This window comes from Notechis scutatus, chromosome 4 (genome assembly GCF_049901735.1).
Source record: "Notechis scutatus isolate UNSWTSFEM ecotype Mainland chromosome 4, rNotScu1.2, whole genome shotgun sequence".
NCBI classification, from domain to species: domain Eukaryota; kingdom Metazoa; phylum Chordata; class Lepidosauria; order Squamata; family Elapidae; genus Notechis; species Notechis scutatus.
The window spans coordinates 29,692,854-29,720,791 of record NC_142012.1 but is presented as its reverse complement, the minus strand read 5'-3'; the positions used below and the strand labels follow the sequence as shown (position 1 = coordinate 29,720,791).

The following is a 27,938-nucleotide window of genomic DNA, read 5'->3' as shown; positions in this document are numbered from 1 at the left end:
TTATTTTCCTTCTTTTCTTCATCTTCTTTCTATTTTATTTTAAAGTTAATATATTGTTAGATTTGCCGTGGAAGTTTTAATTATTCTGTGGAATGTTTAAGTTGGGATGTATTATTATCCTTTTCACTAACTACTGGGAATCCTCTGTAGAATTGGCTGAATATAAATGCCACAAATAAACAAACAAACAAAAGTAATCTTGCCTCAACAATGGCAGCATCTGCATGACTTTATTTGCAGTTCGTACCTAAGAATAGGTTTGGCTATTGATTGTATGAGAGATTTCCAAAACTACTCAGAAATTACACTAACTATTCCAGAAGACAAAGAGAGACTATTTTTGTTCTGCTGCCAAAAACCTTAATGGATATGTCTGTGAAGTTTCCAGATAATCAAGATTAACTCCAAGGAGACTTGACTTCATGTGAATCTTTGAGCAGAAAAATAGGGTAGGCCATTTATTTGTCAATCTTAATTAGGAAAACTTGGGTTAGTCTGTGACTGAATATATCAATAATACTTTTATATAATTAATATTTTATAGATATAGAAATGGGGTAAGAAGGCATAACTCTTCTTAGACTTGATTAACTGATTAATTCTCCAATTCTATTTTTAATAGAAAGATAATTTTAATCTATTTATCTGTACATTAGCAGTACCTATTATAAGAAGACATTGTCATATCAGTTGTTTTATCAAAAGTGTTACTTGAAAAGATCAAGACTGAGCTGAAAGTGGATATATAAGTGATAGGCTATGAGATTGACAAGGAAAAAGATGTTGCATTGGGCATACAAAAGAAAATAGCTAATGGTATAATAATTAAAAAGGAATATACAGCGTAAACAGTAACCTGTACAATTTTCCTATATTAGAGTTACAAAAAGGCTTGTTACAATTTTGAAGGTTTTCATGAGAAGGGGCAAAGAAAAAAATTCAAAAAGTTCTACAATATTATTTAAATGACAAAAGATTAAAATTGTTAGAAATAAAAGGAAGGAATATAAAGTGGGTTTATTTGATTATTTGATTAAGGCAAAATAGAAATGTTATGTTCTAATAATCATTACTGGACATTTCTGACACCAGGACTAAAATGACAATGCTTCATGGATCATAGAAAAGAGCTGGGACATGGGAAGAAGATATCATAGCTAGTTAATGAAGAGGTGGTGAAAAGTTATTAAAATTGTTTACACTTGTCATGAAGGTAGGAAGTCACTTCTTTAAATATTTATGTTTTTAATGTATTCTTTCTTTTCTCTGTTTTTCCTGTTTTTATTTTCTGGATTTTCTACTTATTCTTTTCAGTTTGTATTTGTTTTTGTAATTGTAATCTTTAATAAAGTTACTATTTAGAAAAAGAGGTTACTCGGAGCTTATTTTTATTTTTTTTAAATAAATGTTATTGATCTTACAATTAAAACAAACCAACACATACATAAATGAAAGAGAGAAAAAGAAGAAAGGGAGGAGAAAATAGAAAGAAAAAATAGAAAACAATTAAAAACATTCTCATCTTCAACACTTTGTAAGACCTCTTTTTTATCCTTATTTTATGCCATATACACACACCTAATCCTTACATATATCTGTGTATCACTACTATGGATTTATCCTATCCTCTTTTGCCTTTTAGTGTGAAGTCTATCTTTGGTCTATCCATTTGTACCAGCAGTTCCAGCTGTTGTAGTACATTGAAGTGTCTTTATTTTTTAATGCCAAAGCTAATTTGTCCATTTCTGCACAACTTGAAATTTTTTGAATGATCATCTCCTCTGATGGAACATGAGGCTGCTTCCAACATTGTGCAAAAGCCAATCTGGCTGCTGTCAAAATGTGTATTATTATATATTTCACTTTTTTTGATATTTGTTTATCAAAGATCCCTAACAGAAAGGACTGGTTTGAATTCGATCTGTTCTCGTCATTTCTTCCAGCCAATTTCTAATTTTCTGTCAATATTTTTGAGCTTCTGTACATGACCACCACATATGGAAAAAAGTTCCCTCTTTTTTTTTTTGCATTTCCAGCAATTCAGACTCATATTGGGGTGCATCTTCGCTAATCTCGAAGGAGGAAGATGCCATCTATAAAACATTTTATAGGCGTTTTCTTTGTATGCTACCAATTTTGTAATTTTATTATTTCTACCCCAGACCTTTTCCCATTCTGTTATGGTGATGCTACGTCCTATATTCCTACTCCAGGCTATCATGTTCCCTTTTACAATTTCTTCTTCTAATTCTACTTCTAATAAATAATTATAAAACTTTGTAATATTTTTTTTGCCTGATCCTAATAAAATTTTATCTAATTGCTGGAGTTTATTGTTAATTCCAAATTCTTTCTTGTCCTGTTTATATCTGCTTTGAATTTGAAGATATGCCCACTGATCAATTTTTAGTCCCCGCTCTTGAAGTTCTTGCCGCGATTTCAAATTTCCTTGTGTATCCAATAAGTCCTTATATTTAATCATTTTAGTGATATCCAGATTATTTGGGTGAACCTCCAGTGTTGAAATCCAAATTGGTATTTTTAAATAGTCTTTTTTCCGTATTTTCTTCCAATTAGTTAATAATGAGTCTCTGATTAGGTGTCTGTGAAAATATTTCTGGCTAGTTTCCCCTACATCCCATAAAAAAGCATGCCACCCCCTCTGCAAGTCATGGCCTTCTAAGAATAATATTGTCTTATTGGTTAAATTCATCCATTCCTTCAACCATACTAAAGAGGCTGCACTATAATACAACTCCCAATTTGGAAGTGCCAGCCCTCCCCTGCTCTTCATATCCTGCATTGCCTTTAAATTTATTCTAGGTTTTTTCCCTTGCCAGATAAATTTTACAGTTATTTTATTAAGTTCTTCAAAAAAAAAATTGTGTACTTTGATTGGGATCATCTGAAATATATATAGGAATTTTGGAAGAATATTCATTTTAATAGCAGCAATCCTGCCTAATAATGAAAGTTGTAGCTTGCCCCATGTTTCAAAATCCTTCTTTACCTGTTGCATCAATTTTTCATAATTATTTTCCTTAAGTGTCTTACAATGTGCTGTCAACCATATTCCTAAGCATTTAACTTTCTTTATCACTTGTATTCCCATAAGTTCTTCTAGTTCTATTTTCTGTTTTTCTGTTAAGTTTTTAGTCATTAGTTTTGTTTTCTTCCTATTAATTTTAAGTCCTGCTACTGCTCCAAATTGTTCTAATTCATTCATCAATTTTTGTCGTCTATTAGTACCTCAATGAAAAAAAAATCATATCGTCCACAAACGCTTGCAATTTATATTCTTCTTTCTTAACCTTTAATCTTTTTATGTCTGTGTTCTGTCTAATTCACATTAGTAATGCTTCTAATGATAATATGAAGAGCAGGGGTGAGAGTGGGCAGCCCTGTCTGACTCCTTTTTCTATTTTTATTGGGCGGGTATATTCACTGTTTGTTATAATATTAACCTGTTGTGTATCATAAATGGTTGTTATAATATTTTCAAATTTGGTGCCTAAATTCATATTATAAATTTTTTGGATTAAAAATTGCCAATTTAAATTATCGAAGGCCTTCTCTGCATCTAAAAACATAAGTACAATTTGTTTTTCGGGGTGGGCTTTGTAAAATTCTAAGACATCTAGTACTATTCTTAAGTTGTTCCTGATTTCTCTGGTTGGGAGAAATCCATTTTAATCTTCATATATATGCTCATTTAACATTCTTTTTAGTCTACTTGCTACAATAGAAGTGAATATTTTGTAATCAGTATTTAACAGTGAAATCAGCCTATAATTATGTACATATTGGGGATCCGAATCCTCCTTCGGGATCAGCGAAATCAATGCCCCTCTCCATGAGTCCGGCATCCTGGCTGCCAATAAGACGTCATTCAAAACTTCCACCATAAGAGGTCCTATTTGTTCTGCTATTGCCTTGTACAGCTCCCCTGGAATCCCATCTGGTCCCGGGGATTTATTGTTTTTCTGGTTCTCTATTGCTGATTTCAATTCAAACCAAGTAATGTCTTTGTTTAATAATTCTTCCATTTCTTCCCCAATTTCTTTATCCTTCACTTCATCTAAATAGTTTCTTATTCTATCTTCGTTAACTTCTTCCTTTTCATATAACTTCAAAACACTTATGGGCAATTTCTTTTTCTGTTCTATCTCCTGTTGTATATCCCCCTTTCCATCTATTAGCTGGTATATCAATCTCTTTTCTTTCCTTTTTTTTAGTCTATATGATAGCCATCTCCCTGGCTTATTAGCATGCTCAAAATAACTTTGTCTAGTTGTATTCAAATTTATAATCATTCTCTCTTGTTCAATTAAATTCAATTTATGTTCAGTTATTATTATCTGATTTTGCAATTTTGAATCCTTTGGGGTACTCTGTAATTGAGTTTCTAATTCCTTAATTTTTTGTTGTCATTTGTTTTGCTGGGCGTATTTTTCCTTATTCCTCTTGGCGCTATAAGAGAATTGTTATACCTCTTATTACTGCCTTCATTGTATCTCAAATGTTTTGTTTCGTAGTTGCTCCATTATCATTTTCCTTTAAGAAATAATTTAATTCCTCCTTGAGTTTGTTGGTGTATTCTTTTTCTCTTATTAACTGAGTATTTAACATCCATCTTTTACTGGGTTTTTCCCTACCCTTCCATATTATCTGAATTGGATTGTGATCTGCCCATTCATCAGGTAAAATTTCAATCCCTTTTATCTCATTTGCTATTTCCCCATTCATCCATGCCATATCAATTCGTGTCCATATTTGATGAGGACTTGAATAGAATGTAAATTGTTTTTTCTCGGGATGTAATCTTCTCCATGTATCAATCAAATTTAACTCCATCATTTCCATACATATCTTGGGAAGCTCTCTTTTCCCCCCTTTGTTCTTCCCCCCATTACTGTGGTCTTTTTGATAACCAGCAATAGAATTAAAGTCTCCTATGATACAAATATTTCTTTTTTCCAATCCTACTATTTTTCCATAAAGATACTTAAAAAACTCTTTTTGATCTCCGCTCGGGGCGTAGATTACCACTCAGAGAATTGGGATGGCATTAATCCAGATCTGCAAAACCAGAGTTCTTCCCTCAGAATCCGACCATATTAAATCTGCTTTCAAATCCTCTTTAACATATACTGCAATCCCTTTCTTTTTCCCCATGTCTGCTGGTGCGGTAAATAGCTTCCCTAATTTCGGACATTCTAGGTATTTTTCATCTGTTTTCTTTATATGAGTTTCTTGTAGGCATATTATATCAGCATTTTGTTTGATTAGTTTAGCTATTATCCTTTTGCTTTTTATCGTAGAGTTTAAACCATTTATATTAATTGATAGTAGTTTCTTTTCTTCTTCCATTTAATTAATTCTGTTTCGCTCTTTGTCTTGTAATGGCTCCCGTCTCTCCTTGTGCCTGAAGATGTGTCCTACTTTCTTCTCTCTCCTGATGTAGATGAGTATTTCCTTGATTTCCTAAAGTTCCATCTCTGTTCTTATGATAGCCTTGATCTTCCTGGGAGTTTGTTTCCAGTTCCTCCTTACTGCTCTGGTCTTCTGGACCTACCAATCGCTCATAAAATTCCTGGGCCTTTTTCATGGAGTCTATTTTAATTTTCCTTTCGTTCCAAAAAACTAACATCCTCTCTGGGATTAGCCATTTAAATACGATTCTTTTCTGATTTAGGTAAGCTGCTAAGAACTTGTAGTCTCGTCTTTGTTCTCTTACTCTTCTTGGTATTTGTTTGAGAATCAAGACTTCTTTACCTTTATACATGATTGTTTCATCTCGACATCCTATATATGATATCCCGGACACTCCTTCTTACAAATCGTATATGGACTTCTCTTGGGCATTTGTGGCATCTCGCATAATTAGTGCTAATCCTGTAAACTTCATCAAACTCCCTTAAGATGTCATCTTTATCCTTTTCCAGTAGTCCAGCCAGTATTCCTGCCATTAGTTGTTCCAGGTCTTCTTCTTTGGATTCCACTACATTTTGGAATCTCAAGTATGTAGCAGCCTTGTCCATCTCTAGGTAGACCAGTGAGTCCTCCATTTCTTTACTCACATTCTTTAATTCTTCATCTACCCTTTCTAATTTCCTTTTGGTTTGTTCAGTCCTTTTCTCTACCTCTTTTATTGTTGCTTCATTTTTCTCCAAGGCCTGCTGTAATAATCCAACTTTGTCCTCTACTTTGGAGATATCCGCTTTCATTTCTGCTTTTAATTTCCCCATCTCCTCTTTTAGTTCATTGATATCTGAACTTATTTTTAAATATTCTGTAGACAGATTATGAATTTATTTTCTAGGAGATAAGGAACTCTAAGGAAAAATAAAATAAAACAGACCCAAAGAGCTGAGAAAGACCACAATTACAAAATATTGAAGATGTTGTGAAGGAAAGGATAGTAGCAAATGAAAAGAAGGGATTAAGTGGTGGTGGAAGAATGGATTATTTTGGGAACTAATACAGGTGAACAGAAGCACTTTACACTACAAGAGTTGTGGACATCCTACTTGTCACAAGAAATACTATGACCTATTGCCCAAATCCAAAGATTTCCAACTGATCTATGTGTTATTGCTTTCATCATCATCTTTTTTCTATGACTGAATAATTTATTATTGAACATGTATTTAGGTAACTGCCTTTCATTGAAGTAAATGCCGAAGTGGCATATTAACAGCCCTGAGTCCACTGTTACCACACAAACAGTATCCAGGATATTAAGTGTAAATTGAAATACTTTCAACCATCCCTTTTGAATCAAACATGTTGGTAAAAACACAAAACATAGGATGCCATAGTCAGGGTGTAACTTAAGAATTTAGAATAGTTCCTCAACCTTCACTTAACTTCAAGAGTCACTTCCCTGACCCTCCACAATGGCTCTATAAATTTAAATACTGCTGATTCAAACCCAGGAAAAAAGGGAATACATTGCCACACATTATTTATTGTATTATTGATATAGGATTGATATATTATTGACCAGTGAACTATATTATATAAGGCAAACGTTCTGGCTTTTCTGCCATTTATTTGAATTAAAAGATAGATTTTAGGTTCTGGGGGAAAATCTGCAAAGCAGGAAATATCTAGAAATATATATAATTTTTAGATGCATATCTGGTGTACCTGATACTACAAATCTCTATCACTCTCTGGCAACGAAACTGGGACTCTCAAATGTTGGGAAGGGTTTTGGTTGTGGATATATCATCAGCTAATGGCAACAACCAAGATTTTCCAACTTGGTGCCTCAGATATAAGAGACTACAATTTCCATACTCCCCTTCAGAATTCAAAAATGTGTTGGATGACATCTAGAGGCTGCAAAAATATGTAAGTCATTCTCCATGAACAAATGGTATAAATAAGTGTTCATACTGCATCTGTGGTACAAGATTGAGTACATTCACCAAGAAAAAGCAACCTTTAAAGGTAGAGGCACATTTGGAATTTCGAGGCTGAATGTACTCTCAAAATGGCTACTAATGTCACACAATATTTTATTTCCCAGAAAGCAAACTGTGTTCCTAGGATGTTATCTATTATCCCAGTGACAGGTTTTGTCTTGACAGACCCTCTTGTTTAAAGCCATCACATTGTGTATGCTTGGCATACAAACTCATAAGCAAACTGAGAACTGAATTTGGGTTGCTGAGTGCACACTTATTTGCATGTGCATTCAACTGCTTAAATTGCTGTGTAAGGATACTGTCTATGATGTCATTTGAATCATAGCAGAAGCCGTGCAGAACATCTATGCTGGCTAGACTGTTGATTACTAGGCTTTCCTGCAGACTGATTTCCTAGTTCATAGGATTTTATGAGCATTGTGTAATTGAGTGGATGACTATAATAACATGTAAAATAACATACTAATATTGAGAATCAATATAGAATTGTAGAATCAACTGCAAGCAAGCAAATGTTCTCAATGGATACTGGATATAGTATGCCTGCTTTACTTACTTATAATTCAAAGTTACCACAGCATTGAAAAAGCTGACTTGATGATTATTTTTGCACTTAAGATCACTGTAGCATCCCCATGGTCATGTGATAAAAATTCAGACCCTTGGCAAATGGCATTCATTATAATGGTTGAAGTGTCCTGGACGCTTTTCGCAACCTTCTGACAAGCAAAGCCAATTGGAAAGCCACATTCACTTAACAGCAGTTGCAGTGATTCACTTAAAACTGTGGCAAGAAAGGTTACGAATTGGGACAAAACTCAATAACTATCTTTCTCAACAATGGAAATTTTGGGCTCAATTGTAGACATAAACCAAGCATTACATACAACGCCTGAAAAGATTAAGACTTCCTAACTTGGTATACTTTCGCTGTGTTGAAGTTACCCATTTCAAGCCCAGCTGCCCAACAGCACTGAGTATCAGAATGGGCACTACTGTATATATTAAGAAAAACTGTAGCTTTTAAATCAGAAATCACAGATATGAAATATAACTGGAGTCAACGTGGATCAAGCTAATTTAGTTTAGCATTCTAATTCCCAAAGTGATCAATCCAGTCCTATGGTTGGAGCATCAGAAGCATATCAGGAAATTGGCCTTTCTTCTTCATGAATTAGTCTTTATCTCCTTTGAAAGCTAATTGAGGTAGAGTTAGTTTGTGGCAGCAAATTATATAACTTTCAGTAAGTATTATTTATCAGTGTCTGGTCTGAATTTCCCACCTTCTCTTTGATCCCAATTACCATCCAAGGAACACTGGAAGAAAAGTCTAGGTTTGTTTTTACGGCTCTTGTTCATTTCACCTCTTTTCCACTAGGCAATTACCTTTTGAGCTACAGTGATCAGAAATATATTATTATTTCAAGAGCAAGGGTACCCAGATATTTGTTGACAAGACTGGTAGATTTTCCAACTATTTTTCTGCCACACAGTAATACATCCTAAAATCAAGAACATCCCACCCTTTTGTAGTTGAACGGCAGGGCAAAACAAAACACAACCTTCTCTCCACTCACCCCCCAAAAGGAACTGCTGCAAACAGACTTGTGGCACACAATACTGTACACTGTTTTCTTTATTCTGCTGTGGTGCTAGGACACCAATAGCTACCGCTGTCTGATGCCCAGTGGCTGAGCCTCTTACTGTTAAAAAAAACCAAAACAACTAAAGACAAAAATTCAAATTCAGCTTTAGCATATGCGTACCTTTAGAGTAAGCCAGAGAAAATTCAATGGGATTTCCTTCAAAGGTTAGACTGTTACACCTCTCCCACTCTGAAAGTTTGGGTGCTAAGTGTATTCTGTAATACTTTTAGGAACTATAAGACTGTTTTCTTTTCTGGAAACAAATAACATGATGCCGCCTCTGGAAATTAAAGCTATGTTGCCACAAAAAAGGCCAGGCTTGCCACTTAAAATTCTGAATCTTTAATTATTCCTACTGCATTTACATCAAAAGTCAGACAGAAAAAAACAGTTTCGCATTCACATGTCATGTCTGTTGGCAGCCCACAAGCAATAACAGGTGACATAAGAAGCAAGATCTCAGAAATTATTTATTGTTGCTTTTAACTGGTTTGAGCCTAATTCTACAAGCTGTAGCATCCACTGTTATATTTAGTAAGCATTGTGCATCTGACTGGCCATTTATAATGCTTTTATGAGCCTCCTCCTGCCCTGTTCATCATTGTACTTTAAATGTGGCAGTGTTCCCAAGGGTTCAGTAGCCTTTAGTTTGCAAGTACATCTCCTTTCTATAATATCAAAGGAATTTTGCTTTTAATAAGTCCTATGGTTCTGTTACAATTACATTTTCTTCATTAGGAATTTTTCTTCCAACAAATGCCTTGCATTATAACATCAACGGGGGAAACTCAAGGAAGTGTTTGTTTTTCAGCACTGTGTTTCCTTTACCAAAGACAGCTGCATTTTCAGCCCGAGAGAATTCTTTGGGGTTAACAAGTAGAGTCAAATAAGAGAGGATAAGGAAACTACCAGCACTCCTAGGCTAATATGATAAAAGAGAACACACTGGATGGAGTGGGCATTGCTCATTCCAAGGTAGATTCTTTCAAGGCATTCCACAGCTTCTGGCCCACAAAAAAGTCAAAGATTATATAATCAATGCAGCAAGGTTAAATACAGACCCTTCCTCAATATTTTTTTCTTGAAAGCAGGAGAAAATTGAGATTTAGAAACATTTCTAGCAATTACCATAAAAATTAGTTTTGTGACCAATCAATTTGTTATGGGTAAAAGCTTGACTGGACTACTGTCCATGATTTATTGATCATATTTTTATACCAACCAATTACAAGAGTTGTACAGCACAATAATGAGACATCAGTGCCTCAGCCTCACTATACGTATGGACTGAAGACATCTGTATTTAACAATATTATTTCTCCATAGGACAGTGGCAAAAAAAAATCTATAAAAACACTGCTGGACTTCTAGAACTGCATCAGAAACAGCTGGTGAAAATAACTTCAACTATGAATATGAATCTTTAAACTGCTGCAAGATGCTTTGGGATTTAGCAGACCAGATTAAAAGGGCTCCCCCACTAGTAAATAATCTGCAAAATTTGTAATTCCATTAATCTAACTCATCCCATCATTATTTATTGCTTTGCTAATCCCCAGCAAATAGCAAAAGCAGGAGGTTAATTGAGCCCATAGTGGGTTGGGTCCCTGATTGCCCAGGTCTACAGATTAATATTTCCTAGGCGACCTAGAAAAATAAATTAATACTAGAAAAATAAATTCAGAGTGGCTAAGTAGATAAACAAGCATTATAGACTACATCATCTGTTTATGATATAGGGCTTTTTCTTTGCCAATCAAATGATGTAATTTCACATCAAATGAAGACAGAGAGAGGCAAGGACTTTTTAGAGGGAAAAGATGAAGGTTTCTGGGTCCAGTTGTTTCCAACTCTATGGGGTGGTGCCCATCTCCATTTCTTAGCCAAGGGAACCAGCATTGTCCAAAAACATTTCCACTGTCATGTAGGCAGCATGATTATAAGCTATGATGCCCAAAACACTGTTATCCCCCTACCAAAGGGATACCTATTTATCAACTTGCATTTGCATATTTTCGAACTGCTAGTTGGCAGGAGGTGGAGCAAGTAACAAGAGGTCCAACCCATCACATGGCGCTCAGATCTCGAACCCAAGCTGTCAGCTTTGCAGCTGACAAAAATGTCAGCATCTTTAACATAGCTGAGCATCGCAGAGCACTTAGGGAAACAACCAAACAGCAAATCTCCTTGTAGAATGTATTGATTTATAGTCTGTTTTCCCCACAAGAACCTCAGGATAATATTCATAATGGTATCTTGAGAGGAAGAATTTAGTTGGTTTCTTTTCTAGGTGGTCTGATCCAGACTGTATTTCCCAGACTAATTAGAGGAAAAATGGAAGATAATGTATTTTTTGGACTGTGATGCAATTCTTGGCTTAAAAACTGCATAGAAAATGTTTATTAGGACAAATTATTACAAGAAGAATATCCACATACATAGCTCCATATGGTAGCTAAATTTATATAGCTAATTTTCTCTGCAGATTTTTAAAATTCACAGATAAATGGGGTGAAAATAAGTTATGATTAACAGACATATATTATACCAACTCATTTGTTCACCCATAATTGTCTCGCAGCTATTTTATAAATAGAATTCACTCAATTTTCAAACAGTGGGATTGACTTTGTATCCAGAGAACTTTATGACCAAGTAGAGTTTTGAATCTAAGACTCCTTGTCTTAGCACAATAATAATTAAACAAACAATGCTTTATCTAGTGATAAAGTGTGTTTTAAAATTAACTCCTATTTTATGTTGTTCTGAGTTGGAAGAATAGCTTGTGCCTTGAAATATGAATGAAATTTTTCAAATTACACATGTATACACACACTCAGTCATTTACTTTGAGGAATCTTAATGTTTGATTATGCTCGGTTACAGTATCATCATACCAGCAACTCACCTTTAACAAATTCCCATGAATTTCTAAAGGCCATTTTTTCCAATATGTATTATCTACTTCACATAGTAAATTAGAGTAAAGTCTAGATGGTGTTAAACATGGCTAACATGTAAGCCACAAAAAACCAGCTACATTGAAAAACATAACTTTTTACTATCCACTTCTAATAGTTAACCGGTGAAAGTTATACTTTATTTAAGTTTCTATGCCATTCCAATTCAACAGGAATTAATTAGACTGTGTTTACCAAAAATTTAAAATATGTTCAACCTCAGAAGGGGCTACTATTTCCCCTTTGTTTCTATAAAGTTTATATTTGTGCTTTCACCCATCCTTCAGATTCTTAGAACTGCATTAAAGGAAAAGAATGAATGTTGATGTCTCTATACCCCCACAAAGTAGGTTTAAAGTTAGTTGGAACAGAATCATAATGGAACCCTTTCTTGCTTTGGCTTACATACACCTCACACAAACTGGCATTAATCTTGTGTTTTTCATCACTCTTGTGGGGCAGCAAACATAAGTACTGTATTGGAGGCAAGAGTTCCTTTAAAATGTTTTGCTTAAAAAAGAAAACAAAAAGGATCTTAAAACTTTAGAAAAAGAAATGCAAGTAATCAGTGAAAAACATATATACAAAGACTTTCTAGGGAATAAATCAAATAACAATAAATATAAAATCAACATAAAAATGCTTAATACATTTTAAGAAGAAAATGAAACAAGAGGACTTCAAGTCCATACAGCGTTACACTAAATACAGGTCCAGAATGTAAGAAACTCAGACACAAAATTGCTGATTGTCATCTAAAAGCACAATTTATCTTTAACAAAGATAACTTAATTTGTTCTTGATACTTAGAAAATAGTCTATAAGTATCAATTTTTAAAAAGTGAGTGGAAGGCTAGAAGAAATTAAAGGTCACTTAATGGTATTAGTTGTTTTGTGCTGTTGTTTTGAGTTATTCAAAGGCAATTGCAGTCAGGCGACATCTAAGTCAAAACAATAAATTAAATAAACAAACAAATCCATTTTGGACAAAGTAGCAGAAGAATTGTTAAAAAAAGAAAATCACCCAACATAGAGAAAAAAAAGTCATAGGAAGCTTCTGCCAAACTAAATCTTGTCTTACAAAACTTCAGGTTTTTCTAAGAAGGACAGTAAACATATAGACAGAAGTGCTGCAACAGACATAAGACATTTGAACTGTCAAAAGTATTTGACGAACTCTGTTACTAAAGTGTCCTACGCTAACTCAACAGCTATGGCATTAAGTTATTCTCATGGACTGGTAACTGTTTACAGTTCAGAAACAGTGAAGAGGTACCAATGGAAAGATTTAGCAAAAGCACATTGGTACTATGTTTTCGTTTTGTAAGGTGTATTGGTTCTAAAAACTCAAATGTTTTCATATACAATGGGATCTGATTGGTCTGATCAGTATTTGATAAATATAGCTATATATGACATTTTGATTCATAGGTAATAGTCCTTAAAAGCTAGATTCTAGAAAGCATGGCCCTATAATAAGCTTTAGTGGCCCAATCTTGCCAATAACAATGAAACAGGTTATATAACTACAGCTAACTTTTTATTTACATTGCTTAGCAAATTACGCAGCATAAACTAGGCACACTGAAGAACAAAGCCATCAGTTTTATTTGTATTACACGTTATTTACAAAATGAAAACATAACTTTATGAATCGTTTATGCTGGAAGCCCCTTGACCTCCCAAAAAGCCCTTTGTGGTCAGTCATGCTCTTATTTCTAGTTGTGGGGTTTGTTCTAATTCAATTATAGAAATTAATAATAGTTAATTCAAAATTGACTAATCCTTCTGTTTTATATCATTTCTTAATCCGTCCTCCCATTCTGACATATTGGGGGGAGGGAAACCTTTTAAAAATTGAATGGTTTTGTCATTCATTCTGTTCCCCGTTTCCCTGGACATAGTTGTGGCTCTTACCAAAGTTGTGTATCGAGTCAGTACTTGAACTTTACCTTCATTTACATCTCTACCATGTCCCAAATGTCACTCAAAGGAAACTAAGAATCTTACATGGTGAATAACAACACTCTAACATTTGTTAAACCCTAAATTATTACTCAATTTTGGACAAAATTATACTAAAATGTTTTTAAAATAAAACTGTTTTTCTTTACAAAAGTTGACATAAATAATCAATGTTTTCAAAACTCGCAAAACAAAAAAGCTTAATATAAAAATACATATTTTTTCAAAATGTGGATTTATTATATTGTTTTAAACACAAGAATCAGATAGGCCTATGAGAATCAATCATTTAAAAAGCATATGGATATCATTTGAAACATGTGATATTAAATAATTGATTGACATTTATGATTACACAATATATTTTTTGTATTATATTTGGCACCCTAAAAAGTGAAATGATAAAAATGATAAATAGGAAATGTATCAAGCATGAAAGACCTGCACGCTTCAAAAATGATTTGATTGTGATCTTGTGAGAGGATCGCACCAGGACAGCATGCTGATCGCTAAACAGCTACATTTTAATTCATATTCATCATGCAGATGACAGAAAAAGAAGTACATGCTTTAATGAATAGCAGATACTTTGCTCATGAGAGAAATATATCTACTGTAACTAAGTAATTTTCAAAACGTATTAGCTGTATCAAAGTTTAAAATAAATTTTAATATGTGAGCAAGATATTATAAAGTATAAAGAACTGAGGATATTTGTTTTTCTTCGGGAACTCTGAAATCCTAAATGAAAGTTCAACTGGCAGAGACAATTGTATAAAGTTCCTACTATTGTCTTTAGTCTTGGGTGACTGACTGTTCACAATTCTGCATCATTTTGAAAGTGTTGACACTAGCTTTTTTACTTATTTACTTATACCACACCTTTTTTTTACTCAAAAAGGCGAACTAATTCAACATACCTTCCTCCCATTTTCCTCACAACCTTTTGAGGTGATTTGGGCTAAGGGAGAATGACTGGCCCAAGGTTAACCAAGCTTTTCGGACTTGAGCTCGTGTTTTCTACTTTCAAACTCTCAATATTCCAATATTTTCATATAAAAATATTGATGCTCATATTTGTTCAAACAAAACTCACTGAGTTAGGTGAAACTCAGAAAACTCCCTAGATTTGGAGAACACTGAAGAAGAGACAACACTGTGCAATCTGCACGTGCTGTTTTCAATATAATGAAAACACAAGGCAATGTTGTTGTTTTATGCCTTCAAGTCAGTGTTGAGACCTGGCAACTGTCTGGACCAATCCCTGCATTTTATTGGCAAGATTTCAGAAGTGGTTTGCATTGCCTGCTTCCTAGGGCTGAGAGAGAGTGGCCCAAAGTCATCTGGCTAGCTTACATTCATCTGGTTTCTAGGTATAAACACCAAACTATAACACCAAACTGGCTCTATTACCGGGCAATACTGACCAATACATTTTATCTGTGTCACAAAACATCACAAGATCATGGCTCTGCAGCATAGGAATCATAAGGCTCCACTTTATCACTTTGCTACCAAGAGAAATAACATACCTATTCTTCTGAAATTAGTTTACATGTCTAGTTGCAACCAGTCTCTCCTTACATCACACCTAGCCCATTTTAAAGATATATATATCCATGATATTTCCTACTTGCTACACTTTAATGCAGTGTTCAGTACTCACATACAGTATTATGGGCTTATACATATGAATATAGGAATAAAGATGAATAGAAATATAATTAGTAATACAAATATGACCTAGCACTTCCAACAGTGTACTAGAACAGGGAAAATACTATGCAGCATAAATTATTTCTACTGGTTATAATTGCTGTATACCAAGCTGCTTATTTACATATACTTCATCATTCTCAGGTTTTTTTCCCCTTGTGAACAATTTAAAACTTATAAAGGTAATAGTTTTAGCTAGCCCAGTATGAAAAAAAAAACCCAACAGAATATAATAGTATTTGCACAGCCAGAATAAGTAATCTACTGTAAACTGTGATTCACAAAATTAGTAGCAAAATTGTAGCAAAATTGTAGCAAAGACATAATATACCTCAATCTTGTAATCCTGTATCCATTTTCTGAGAATTAGCCCCATCATACTCAGTAGGATTTTTTTTATGAATACACATATGAAGTTTCTCTCATTAAAGCCCATAAATTTAAATATGGGAATCCTGCATTCAACTGTTTAGCCATTAAACTCCACTGATCTCTTTACTGACTCATACATTACTAAGATTTAGAAATCAAAGTTTGATCTTAATTAGAATAACTTGAAAGTTATATTGTGTGACCCTGTTAAAATTGCAATCAATGTTCAGTTGATCATTTACGCTTTATTGTTCCTATGAAATGAAGCCTTCCTATTTGCATCTCCACATCATCTACAGCTGGTAGGATATATATATCTGCAAATTCTCACTTCTCAGTTAGTGTGCTGTTCCAGGAGTGTTCATATACTACTACATGATCAGAAATGTATTTTGCAAATCTTTTGGATTTATTCTTCTGTATACTATGAAACTTCCGAAGTCTCCAAACTTTCAGATTTCATTGGATATACTTAATTGTTCTCTTCTATTTGTACTCTTCATTTCTTTTCTGTCCAGCTCCAATTACACCTTCATTTACACCTTCTATCACTTGTCAATTATTTTTCTAGAGCATCAATGGATAACCTACAACTGTCTGTAGCTTCAAAGAATCCTTTTTGTAACTTAAGCATCTTTTTGAGTACGTTGCTGAAATTTGAAAGGACAATTTTCTTCCACTGTGAAGCAAGATGTAACATAGCTCTTAAAATAGAATTAACAGAAAATGAGAACTCACCTGAAACTTAGAAAAAATTCCAGCTCTTCCTATAGTCATTGCATCACAATATGACCCCGAGCCCTGAGCCATTGGCAATCTAAAGGCTGCTCTTCCATCCCTACAATGACCTCTTGCATGCATACATTACTTCCATTCCTATTTCATAGAAGCAGAATCTAGCATACATCTACAACCCCATCCTTCCTCAGTGACTTTATGGGAATAACTTACTTGAGCAAAACTGGGATCTTGTATACAATGATACCTTGGTACTCGACTGCTTTGAAAGTAATCAAATATAGTACTTGGTGCATTTTATGAAAAAAAATTGTCCCGGTACTCGTCATGTGTTTTGTACTCAACACACAAGCTAGAACTTGTTGGTGTCAGTTGCCTCGTGACTTGCTACCCTTTCCAGTCAAAATGAAGTGTCATGCATTAGTCACACTGTAGCTCTTGCTCTGTGCCTAACCCCTTGCGGTCTTAGCTTCTGTGGTCATTTTGTGTTATTTTTGCGCTTTTCCCCCTCATCAGTACAGGTACAATGAAGTTTTTGTTTTATTTATTTATTTGGGATACAGCAACAGATATAAATATGAACCAGTTGCCAGCATCTGAATTTTGATCACATGGACTATGGGGATGCTGCGAAGTCCATAACTGTGAAAAATGATAATGAGTTATTTTTTTCGGTGCCATTGTAACTTTGAACAGTCGCTAAATGAATTATTAGAAATCAAGAACTACCTGCATTTCATTGCTACTCATACCCCATATCTGATTCCAAGTACGAAGGAAGGTGGTATAATGTCAAACTAATTTCTCCACAAGTAAGAATAAAATTATAACAATTTATTATTTTGATTTCCAGTGTTGAAAATCATTTCGTGTGTTCAATTATTGGCTATGTTATAGAGGTATAAGACATATTTTTAAAAATCTGAGTGGGAACATTTAATCTAGACTCTAGAGCATAGTTTTAATTCCCTATCCATTTCTCCTACCTTTATGAATGAAAATAATTTGAAAACATTAGTTCATAACCTCAGTTAGAAGCAATAATACCAATTTACTCTTCCTTGTTAAAAGGTGTATCAAATATTCTCTATAAATGCTAAATATTGTGAGGGGTTTTGTATCTTAGGTACATTTTTGGGTGAGACAGTCATAAATAGGAGGTTCAAAGAAAACATCATAGTGGAAACATCATACATTATCAAATGTTTCCTCATCAAAAAACAGTAAATAGAATTAAAATACATAGCTGTAAAAGAACAGCACAAAAGAACACACTATTCTTCACTGCCCAATCCCTCAAAACAGTTTGAAGTTGTCCTACAATCTCCTTCAATTCTGCCAAAATATAGAGAACCCGCATAAGAACTTTTAGTTCCTCTCTCTTGCTAATGAATAGTAATAAAATTCCCTCCTATTTTTAGTTCATGATATGTGGACTGGTTTAGCCAACTGAAATTTTAAAAAATCTGGTTGTTTCAAGGGAGGCCTTCCTGGCTGCAGGGATGCCATTCCTTCTGTTTCTATTTAAGAGCAAATGTGATTTGTAAAGTCAAGAGGTTAGCATTTCGGTATTCTTTGCAACCAAGCACTTTTCACAGTAGAACCTGGCTGCTTGCTACTGCAGCTGTAAAACTGCAAATATTTGCAACTTTTCCCAGGTTTGCAGAACTGCAGTGAAATTGAGAGTTGTACATTTCCTTCAATTCTGCAGAGAATCAGTAATAACGCTTTCTAGATTTTCTTTCAACAACTGCCTTGTTACTGGATCAATTCATTTGATCCCAGGAGGTGAAGTTGCAAAAGAAAAGATAACCTTTGCTCTGACTGTCCATCTATATATCTATCTAAACATCATATTATATAATGTTCTCTACTTCTACGATTACTGTCATTTTATATTTTTATGCTATATAAAACCTTTTCTCAAAGACATATTTAGATCAAAATTTTCCTCATGTATTTATCTCAGCTTTTCACAAAGTGAAGGAACTTTATCACTTGCAAAAGTCCAGCACAATGATATGGTAGCATTTTATTTCAATATCACAACATTTCTGAAATGCCATATTGGAGGAATAAATATCTATGAATCTATAGAACACCCAAATGCTTAGTTATATTTGCTCACAAATAAAGTCAAACTATTCCCACATGTTTTAACATACTAAACTAGGATTTGCTTATTAATTTCTCTTGCTTAAAAGCAATTATTGGTTAAAATATGCACTAATTTTTAAAACACATCTGATTAGAAATAATTTTTTTCAACTTCAGTATAGCTAGTTTTTGAGAAGCAAGCTCAACATCATTTATAATGAGCTGTAGAATACTTTGGTTCTTTTCAAAGAACATTTATCTAAATTTCCCACTGAAAACAAACATTACAAATGTTTCGCACACACATGAACAAGTTCTCATGTTTTATGGAAGCCTCAATAACAAATTAACATTTTTATTTTCCAAAATATACTGATGATAAATGTAGAACAAAGGCAAGTTCACATTTCATCAGAAATGAGGCTAAACACAACTTTCTCCTTCTGAGGCATACATGTCTGAAAATCATTATAATGTATTAAAACTAAGCATCAAAGCTGGAGAACCATGATGCCACATTTTTTTTTTAAAAAAAAACTGTTTCTAGTTTAAATAATGTTCACTTGTCTACAAGCAGCTAGCCTGAGTGAACAATAAAATTTGCAATTCTGGGGAGGGAGACAAAGTTAAAATTCAGATACACACAAAAGCAAAACTAGAAACCGCCTGTTTGCAAGACAAATCCTCCCTGAATGATCCAAAATGGAGACAGAATTTCATCTCTGCCCTGGAGAAACAGACAGAAAGGGCAAGCAGAGCCAGGGCCAGGTCACTAGCGGGGCACTTTGCAGCTGCTTGCACTGCTCTCTTCAACAGCAAGCACAACAGGCCTTCCAAACTCTACGCCCAGACTTTCTGCGCGCGCGCACACACACACACAAACACACGCCGGTTAAAAACAAAACAACTTTATATTTCAAATTCTCGTGTGTTCCTATGTTGGCTTGTATAGTATTTCACAACTAGGCACTTTTAAAACACAAACGTCTCTCTCTCTTTTTCAGTTTCTTGCAAAGCATCGCTATCATCCTCTCGCCCCCTCCCACTAGGGAAATAGGGGAACAGCAAAAGGAGTCCCTTGCGGGTTCAGGAAACTCACTTATGCAAGCTTCCTGAATTCGGTTTCTCTCTGGCTTTATAACTATACATATATTCCTTTTAAAATCGCGAGGCCGACTCTCTCTCTCTCTCTCTCTCTCTGTGTGTGTGTGAAAAAAAAATCGAGCCCTGTGCTGGGAGGGGTCAAACAGGAAGCCCTTCAAGCCCCGAGTTTACGCGGCAAGGAAAAGGCAGGCTGTGCGCGCGCGCTCCCCCAAGAGTGCCATGCCGTGCCCTGCCTTCCCCTACCTCAGCCCCGGATCATGTGTGCCAGGCTGATCCCGTATTCTGGGCTGGGGGGAGGGCGGCAGGAGAGAGGAAGAAGCGGCTATGAGCGTAGGACAGAGCGGCGGGAGAAAAAGGTGGGAGGGGGCGTTGTGGTTAGCCCCGGGAATCGTTCCCTCTATCAACTCTCGTTAATTATACAACTGAACCAGTCATCGATCGCCTCTTCCCCTGCGACGAGGGCACGGCCGCTCACCCTCCCACGCATGCAGGCGCCCCTCCTCAGCAGCCACCCGCCACAGTCTTCTCTTTCCCTTCCTCTCGGCTCCCCCTCCCGGGTGAACTTCAGGTGACCGACCGTGGCTTTGACACATAAGCAGTTCAGCCTGCCGACTACGAACCTCGGGGCGCAGCCAGGGAGGGGCCAAGCCAGGCTGCACTGAACGTCGGTGCGGAGGCAGGGAGGTTGGGGGGGGGGAAATGACCCCTCCGATCCACCCCCGCCTTCATTCCTCTTTTCTTTGGAGGCCAACCAGAAGGAGCCCCGGGTGGCTTTCAAGGTCTTTTAAAATCTTATTCGTCCGAATATTATTTCCTCTTCCTTCTCTGCAAAGAATATGCCCGGTCACTTCTCCCTTCCAGAGGGAAGCAGAAGAAAAAGTTAACTGCTTTGCGAAGAATTGAGGAGGAGGAAGAGGAGGATTGGGGGGCGCAAACCGGCGGGGAATGTTGGGGGAGGAAACTGCGGTGTAGTATGTGCTCTGCCCGCGCTGGGTGGGGAGAAGTGGGGGCGATGTGCGCTCTCAAGTCCTTCCTGGTTTCTTCTGCTGCTCTGCTCTGGGGCAGAGACGCGGAAACCTCTGGCTCGCTGAGGCTGCATCTGACCCTTCATTTTATTGCAGCGAGGAGGCGAAGCAGACTCCAGCTCGCCTGCCGCCTCCGCTGCTATGCCGCCGCCTCCGCCACCTCCGCTGCTCTGCAGGGACCTCGCATGCCACGATCTCCCTTCTCGCCCTCCAACCCTCCTCCCCCCTCCCGCACTGCTCGGCGGCGGCAAAGCGGCAGACCCGGACTCTCCTGAGTCCCTCTATCCTATCCCCCCCACCCCGCCGCTGCCTCGCCCTCCCCGCTGCTCTTCGCCTTCTCCCGCCTCCTCCCCGGCTCCAAGGCCGACCAGCCCAGCCGCAACCTTTAGCCGGAGACGGACCTCGCAATCGATTCCGCACAAGACACCAGAAACCCTTCCAGTTGCGACTCCCCACCCCAATAAAAAGACCCCCCCCTTCAGACTAAAAGAAAGAAACCCGTCCGTACACGCACACAAATGCACAATCAAAAGAAAGGGGAGGGGAAAGAGCTAGAAAGAGAGCGAAGAAAGAGAGGAGGGAAAGACAGACACACACACACATACACACGCACTCCCTCTCGCGCTCACACAGACGCACTCAGACACACAGAGGGAGAGAGAAAGAGAGAAAGAGAAAGAGAGGGGAGAAAAAAAAATTAAAAGGGCACAAGGCTGTTCATCACCAACATGGCTGCCTTAGCTCAGACCTAAAAGAGGCATAACCCGGGTGCTGTCTTTGTCAGTTTCACCTCTGTAACCCTAAACTAAAGCACAAAACAACGGTGGAGGCTGCAGAAAGGGAGGACGGAGACAGGCAGAGAAAGAAAGGGGGAAGGTAGGGGGGACAGAGAAGGGGGGGGGGAAGAAGCACTTACGTGAAGAGAGGCGCTTGGGTTGCTCCTGCTTCCTCCTGGGCATTTTCGCCCCTTTTCACATTCTCCTCCTTGGTTTAATGGGAGACCAAAGGAAAAAAAAATCCCAAAGAGGGACAGAAGCAGGCACAAAGCGGGGCAAGGGGAGCTGCCCAGCAGAGGTTTCTTCTCGTGGGCAAGTGGGGGGGTGGGTGGGGGGTGGAGGCGGTTAGAAAGCCGCTTTTCCTGGAGCCAAGGAGAAGGGATTCCCCGCTCCCCTTTTCCTTGCCCTTCCTCCCCCACCTTTTCCTTTTCTGGCCCCCCGGTCGTGCACCTGGTTAGTCCCCGGTCGCAATATTCCTCAATGGAAAGGGATCTAATGGACGAGGGAGAGAGTGTGCTCATACGCGGTGCCAATAATGAGGGCTGGTGCGGCGGTGTCTATGGCTGCTCCCTGTGTGTCTCCAAGCCCCTAACTAACACTAATGCAGGGATCAAAGGGCAGCGGCGGCGGCGGCGGTGCTCGCAGCTCACACACAGGCTGGGGAGGGAGAGGGAGAAAAGGAGAGAGAGGAGACGAGACACACACACACACACGCACACAAGGCAGAGCGTAGAAGGAAGGTGCCCCCAGGCTCTTAGGCTGTACTTTACACACCGAACTGCGAGCGCTCTTCCTCGCGAGGTTCAAGGGGGGACAAAGGCGGTCGCCGCCAGGATGCGCCCCCATTTTTCCCCCCTCAGAAAATCTTTGGGGGAAAGGAACGGGAGGGGGGAGTCCCACGTCGGTTGCAAAATAAAATGGTCCGAGAAATACTATAAAGGTCAAGTCGGCGCGATAATATTTTGGGCGTGGAGAAAGGAAGGTGCTCATCACAGAACTAAACTGAATTACGCCAACTGTGTGTGCAAATGCGGTCCCTTTTAATAAATCAAAGCTTCGGAGGAGGCCAACACAGGAACGTTAACCTTGTGATTTCTTGAGGTAAAGAATGGAAGTGGAGGGGTGGAGCAAGATTAGGTCAGCCCTAATAATTGATGCTGGAGTACACTCACATTGACTTCTGAGTTTATAGTTTATTTCTGCATAAATGCGGGTTTGGAAGCAACCTTATGGAAACCTTCCCAATGAATAGCATGAAGGGAGGGAGGGGGGCTTTCATTGCCGTACAAAACCATACATTTTTCTATCAAGACAAAACCTGAAGAGACGGTGGGTGCGGGTGGAGGAATGGAAAAAGGATTAAATCCCCCCCCCCCCCCCAAAAGTACTGGAAAAGAGAATGGCTCTTTTTGTGTTCAACTTCCAGTCATTTGGATAGAGATTCATGCCGAGGTGTACTTGATGATTTCAACTTTAAAACTTGTTAATACAATGGAAGTGAAATGATTGGAGGCACAAGTTACTTCTCAGAACCCTCACTTTGAACTTGGTAGCTGACATAAAGTGAATAATGACTCAGATATTTTTTTACAAAAAGTGTTTTAATGGGCTGCTCTCTTTTTTTATATTCTTGCTTTTGGCAACCATTGCACTAGTTCGGAGTTGTTCTTGCCAGTGGTAGCCATTTCTTTTATAAAAAGAATAATATTGTCAATTTATTCTATAAAGACTGAATGGTACCAGTCAGCAGTCCATATTTAGGCCTATATAAATGCCGTAATCACCATGAGCAACAAATACAACAAACAAATACAAGCAACAAATACTGTTCAATAAAATTACATTCCTTGATACTTTCCTCTTCTCATCTTTTATTTCATTTTCAACTCTTAACTTCTTTTAATTATCATTTTTTTATATTATACACTATGTAGAACTTTAGATATAGATGTAGATGCTAGTCAAGGACTGCACTAAAATTTACCTACCTACCAAATAAATATCTATCCAACAGAAGTCCATCCAAGCTTGATTTTTCATTTCATTGGTGACTCATCATATATGACCCTCTGAACACAGGTTTCCTGATGCATATTCCTATGAAGAAATGTCATTCAAGTAGAACAAGTATGTTTTCAAAGGCGATCCTAGTTCACTTAAATTAAATTGGAATTGAAAAATTATAGGAACATGTACATTTGAAAGAACAACAAATATTTATAAATTGCTACTTTGCACTTATTAAAACTTTATATACATTTGTATGAAACAGTGCTGAAAAGTCATGCAAACTCCAATACAGTTCGCTTGAGTCAGAAATTGTGTATAGTTTTTGCTCCACTAAATTCATATCCCTTGACTTAATGTTTCCATAATATCCTATTTTAATTATATCAAATAAGTCATTTCTACAGATGAGAAAAGGGGTTGGTTCTCATGCCCGGTATCCTACAGCAACATTCAGTGTGTTTCGTGTGTTTCTTACATTTTACAGGAATGCTTAAAACAAACTGAAATCTTGTTCATATAGATAATACAAAAAAAAAACAACAACACTTTTATGAAATAGTCTTAATAGATTTAGAAATCCTCTTAAAAGTACTAAAATATACATTTTGCCTTTTAAACGGAGATGTATGAATTTAAATAAGTTTACGTTCATAAGTTTACATTCAGCTAAATCGTTTAAAATGAACTGAAGATTGTTGGAACTGCTGCTTTATCTGTGTTATGTTAGATAACTGGAATTTTCTGTTTGTGAGCTATTTGGATTGACCTTGCAATAAAAGATGGACATTAACTCAAATAATCACATTACATAAGAACATTCTTACAACTACTTTTAAAGTAACTAAAATGTTACATTCAGGAACTAATGGATTGTTTTAAGGAAGCTGTAAGTACTGATGCCCTTGAATAATAGGATTTAATTATAGTAATCTGTTCCTACTATGGTCATAATCAACAATTGATATAAATATATATACATATGTTTTTATCTTAATGAGCTGTCACAATTCATAATGTCCACCTTGAAATAAATATATGTTTGCTTCAGGCCTATCCATCATGCAAGTATCCAGCAGATAAACTCTGTAAGATTAAAATTACTTAGACTACCAGGTCAAAGATTAAATATTGGATATTAAATATTTGATTTCTTTCTTTTTTGTAAATTCACCAGTGGAACGGTGAAATGTTGAGCTTTTTCTAACCACCTAAAATTGGCAAATGTACTGCCTCTATTTCCTTCATAGATGTGATCCATCCTTCCTCCCTCCCTCCCTCCCTCCCTCTATAACAAGAATTTTGCCAGTTTCCATCTCAAGTACGGAGAAGAATGGTTAAAACAATACTGTATTTTCTTTTCTTTTAATCATTCCACCAATAGATATACCTGATGAGATGATGTTAAATAATGAGTCAAGGAAGTGGAACTCATAAAAAAAATTATAGTAGAAGCCACAGGCCCTGAAAGTCCCACCTATAGAAAGGAGCAATTGATATTTTAGCAAGCCATAACCAAAATAAAGGAATGAGCTGAAATCCAGAAAGTGATTTCTTAAGACAGGCCCATTTCCAGTAAGGTTACATATGGGAAGCAAGTAGCTTTAGCACAAACAAAGCAAAACAAGTTACATTCTTTCACTTGGCAGAAATGTTGTTAGTGTTACATTTCTTCCAACAAAGGCAAATTTAGAGGAATAGTTTTAGAGTTGGCATCAGAAAGTTGTTTTTAGACCTGAAGGCAGATGCAACAAAAAGGAATCTCTGTGATTCGGAAGTTTGGACTTTACTTTCTATAACATAGTTATTCCTTCAACTTTCCCTATATTTCTATAAAAATTAATGCTGACAGTGACAGTACTCATTTACACCACACTGGTTTTGTCTCTACTATTGGAAATCTTTTTTGTGATGTTTAGGGAGTTGTAACTATTTAAAAAAGGAGAGGAAGAGAAATAAGAGGAAGGAAAAGGAAAAATAAGGGGGAGGAGAAAGAGGAAGAAACAATTGATACTTTGAAATATCCCTACCAGGACATGATCAATGTCACCTTTTTTACTATATAACAACATTTCATGTTAGTTTATTTTGCTGAGATTACTTCTCAAACAATAAATTGAACAATAAATTAGATTACTTCATGTGTAGTATATACATATTTAGTCCCAGTACAACTGACATGTAATTAGTGAGGCACATGGGCATAAGATAAAAAAAAAACCACAATGTTCTGATCAAAGGAAAATGTGAGTTTAAGGCAGAAGTTAATAATAAGTTACTAGAGTACATGTTTTTATTTACTTTATATTCATAAAAGCTTTTTATGACAAACTTTCTTTAAAAAGATTTCTTTATTTGCCAAGCAAAATACGGTTTTTCCTAATCCAATGTTATGCTACATCCGTGATGGCAAACCTAGGGCATGGGTGCCGGAAATGGCATGCAAAACCATTTCTGCTGGCACACGAGCCATTGCCCAGAAAAGATTCACTGCGCATGCGCACGCCCCCCGCCAGCCAGCTGATTGTTGGCTATATGCTGCGTATGTGTGTGTGTGCGAAACGCATGCGTGCATGCACAGGGGGTGGGGTGCGTGGGGGGGTCACCGCACATGCACAGAGGCACGTGGTGCATGTGGGGGGTCCTGTGTACATGTGCAGGGGGGGTGGGGGGGGTCATGTACACATTGCATTATGCGTGCAGGCACTTTTGGCACACAACGATGAAAAGGTTAGCCATCACTGTGCTATTTGCATGCAATTGATTGATTAGAGATTGTTTAATTGATTAAAGATTGTTCAAGTTATAGTTTTTAGTCTAGTCCTGACCAAGAGAAATAATTTTCACATAGATGCTGCAAGCTAAGATGGAATACAGCGTACAATGAAGTAACCAACCTAAAATTTACATTCTTTAATTTACTCTAGATCAGGGGTGTCAAACTCAAGGCCCACAGGCTGGATGCAGCCCATAGGGTGCTTAAATCTGCCCCAAGGAGCTGCCCTGAAAACAGGGACAGACTGGCCCATGATGCCAGCAAAAACTCCATTTCACTGGCAGAGGGTTACAGGAGGCCGTAGCAGCCGAAAATGTAGCTTGGGAGCCTGTTTTTATTGGCAGAATGCTCGGGCCACCACAGGCGCCCCCAACACAAGTGACATTGAGCTGGCCACACCTACCCCAGCATCCTGAAGTCAAACACAACCCTGATGCAGCCCTCAATGAAATCCACTTTGACACTTCTGTTCTAGATCTAGACTATTGCTTCTGTACACAAGATACATGGGAGTGATTGTAGTAGGTTCAGATACTAAAAGAACAACTATATAAGAGGCAACACCTTTAATAGAAATGGTCCACAGTGTACACTTCTGTCAGTACAGTAGCATAGCATAATGTAATAGCAAAGTGTTCCTTTCAAATAAAAAATCCAATTCTACTATTGTTCTACAACAGGAACCGTACAGAATGACTTTTTTTCCTGGCAATATGACTGGGAACATAATTAGTCGTGACCTGCACCTTAAAGATCTTGAGCTAGGAAGTGTTTAACCCAACGGTCATATTAGTATACTACTTCTATTACTTTGATTAAATCTAATTATGCACATAAAATGCTGTTATTTTATCTAGAGTGATACCTCGATATTCATCCTTAATTGGTTCTGGGAGGTGCAATGAGTACCAAAAAATGATGAGTACTAAACAAATTTTTCCCATAAGGAATAATGTAGTGAGTTACAAGACAGTCAACACTGACAAGTTCTAGCTTGTGCGGTGAGTCCCAAATAAATGAATACTGGGACAAAATTTTCACATCAAAATGCATTGAGAAACAAATTAATTAATTAATTAATTAATTTGTCAAAAGCTTACAATACAGCAGAAACAAGAATAAACATAAGTTTAAATATAAGAAATAGGGACTAATAATTGGGGACAATAGGACAGGGACGGTAAGCACGATTGTGCACTTATGCACGCCTCTTACAGACCTCTTAGGAATGGGGTGAGGTCAATAGAGGTTAGTTTGAGGGTAAAGGAGTGTGATTTGATGAATTACAAAGCAGTTAAGTACCAAAATACCACTACATTT

At 36.9% G+C, this 27,938-nt stretch overlaps 1 protein-coding gene across 6 annotated transcripts in view; it reads right to left on the bottom strand.

Moving 5' to 3' along the window:
• The window catches only part of ZNF827 (zinc finger protein 827), a 142,901-nt gene extending 120,394 nt beyond the window's left edge, over positions 1–22,507 (bottom strand). For all 6 annotated transcript variants that reach the window (XM_026668782.2, XM_026668783.2, XM_026668784.2 and 3 more), the window contains exon 1: positions 21,976–22,507. In XM_026668782.2, the coding sequence (XP_026524567.1) occupies positions 21,976–22,018 (43 nt within the window). In that variant the 5' untranslated portion in view covers positions 22,019–22,507. The remainder of the gene's footprint in view (positions 1–21,975) is intronic.
• Positions 22,508–27,938: the final 5,431 nt, after the last annotated feature.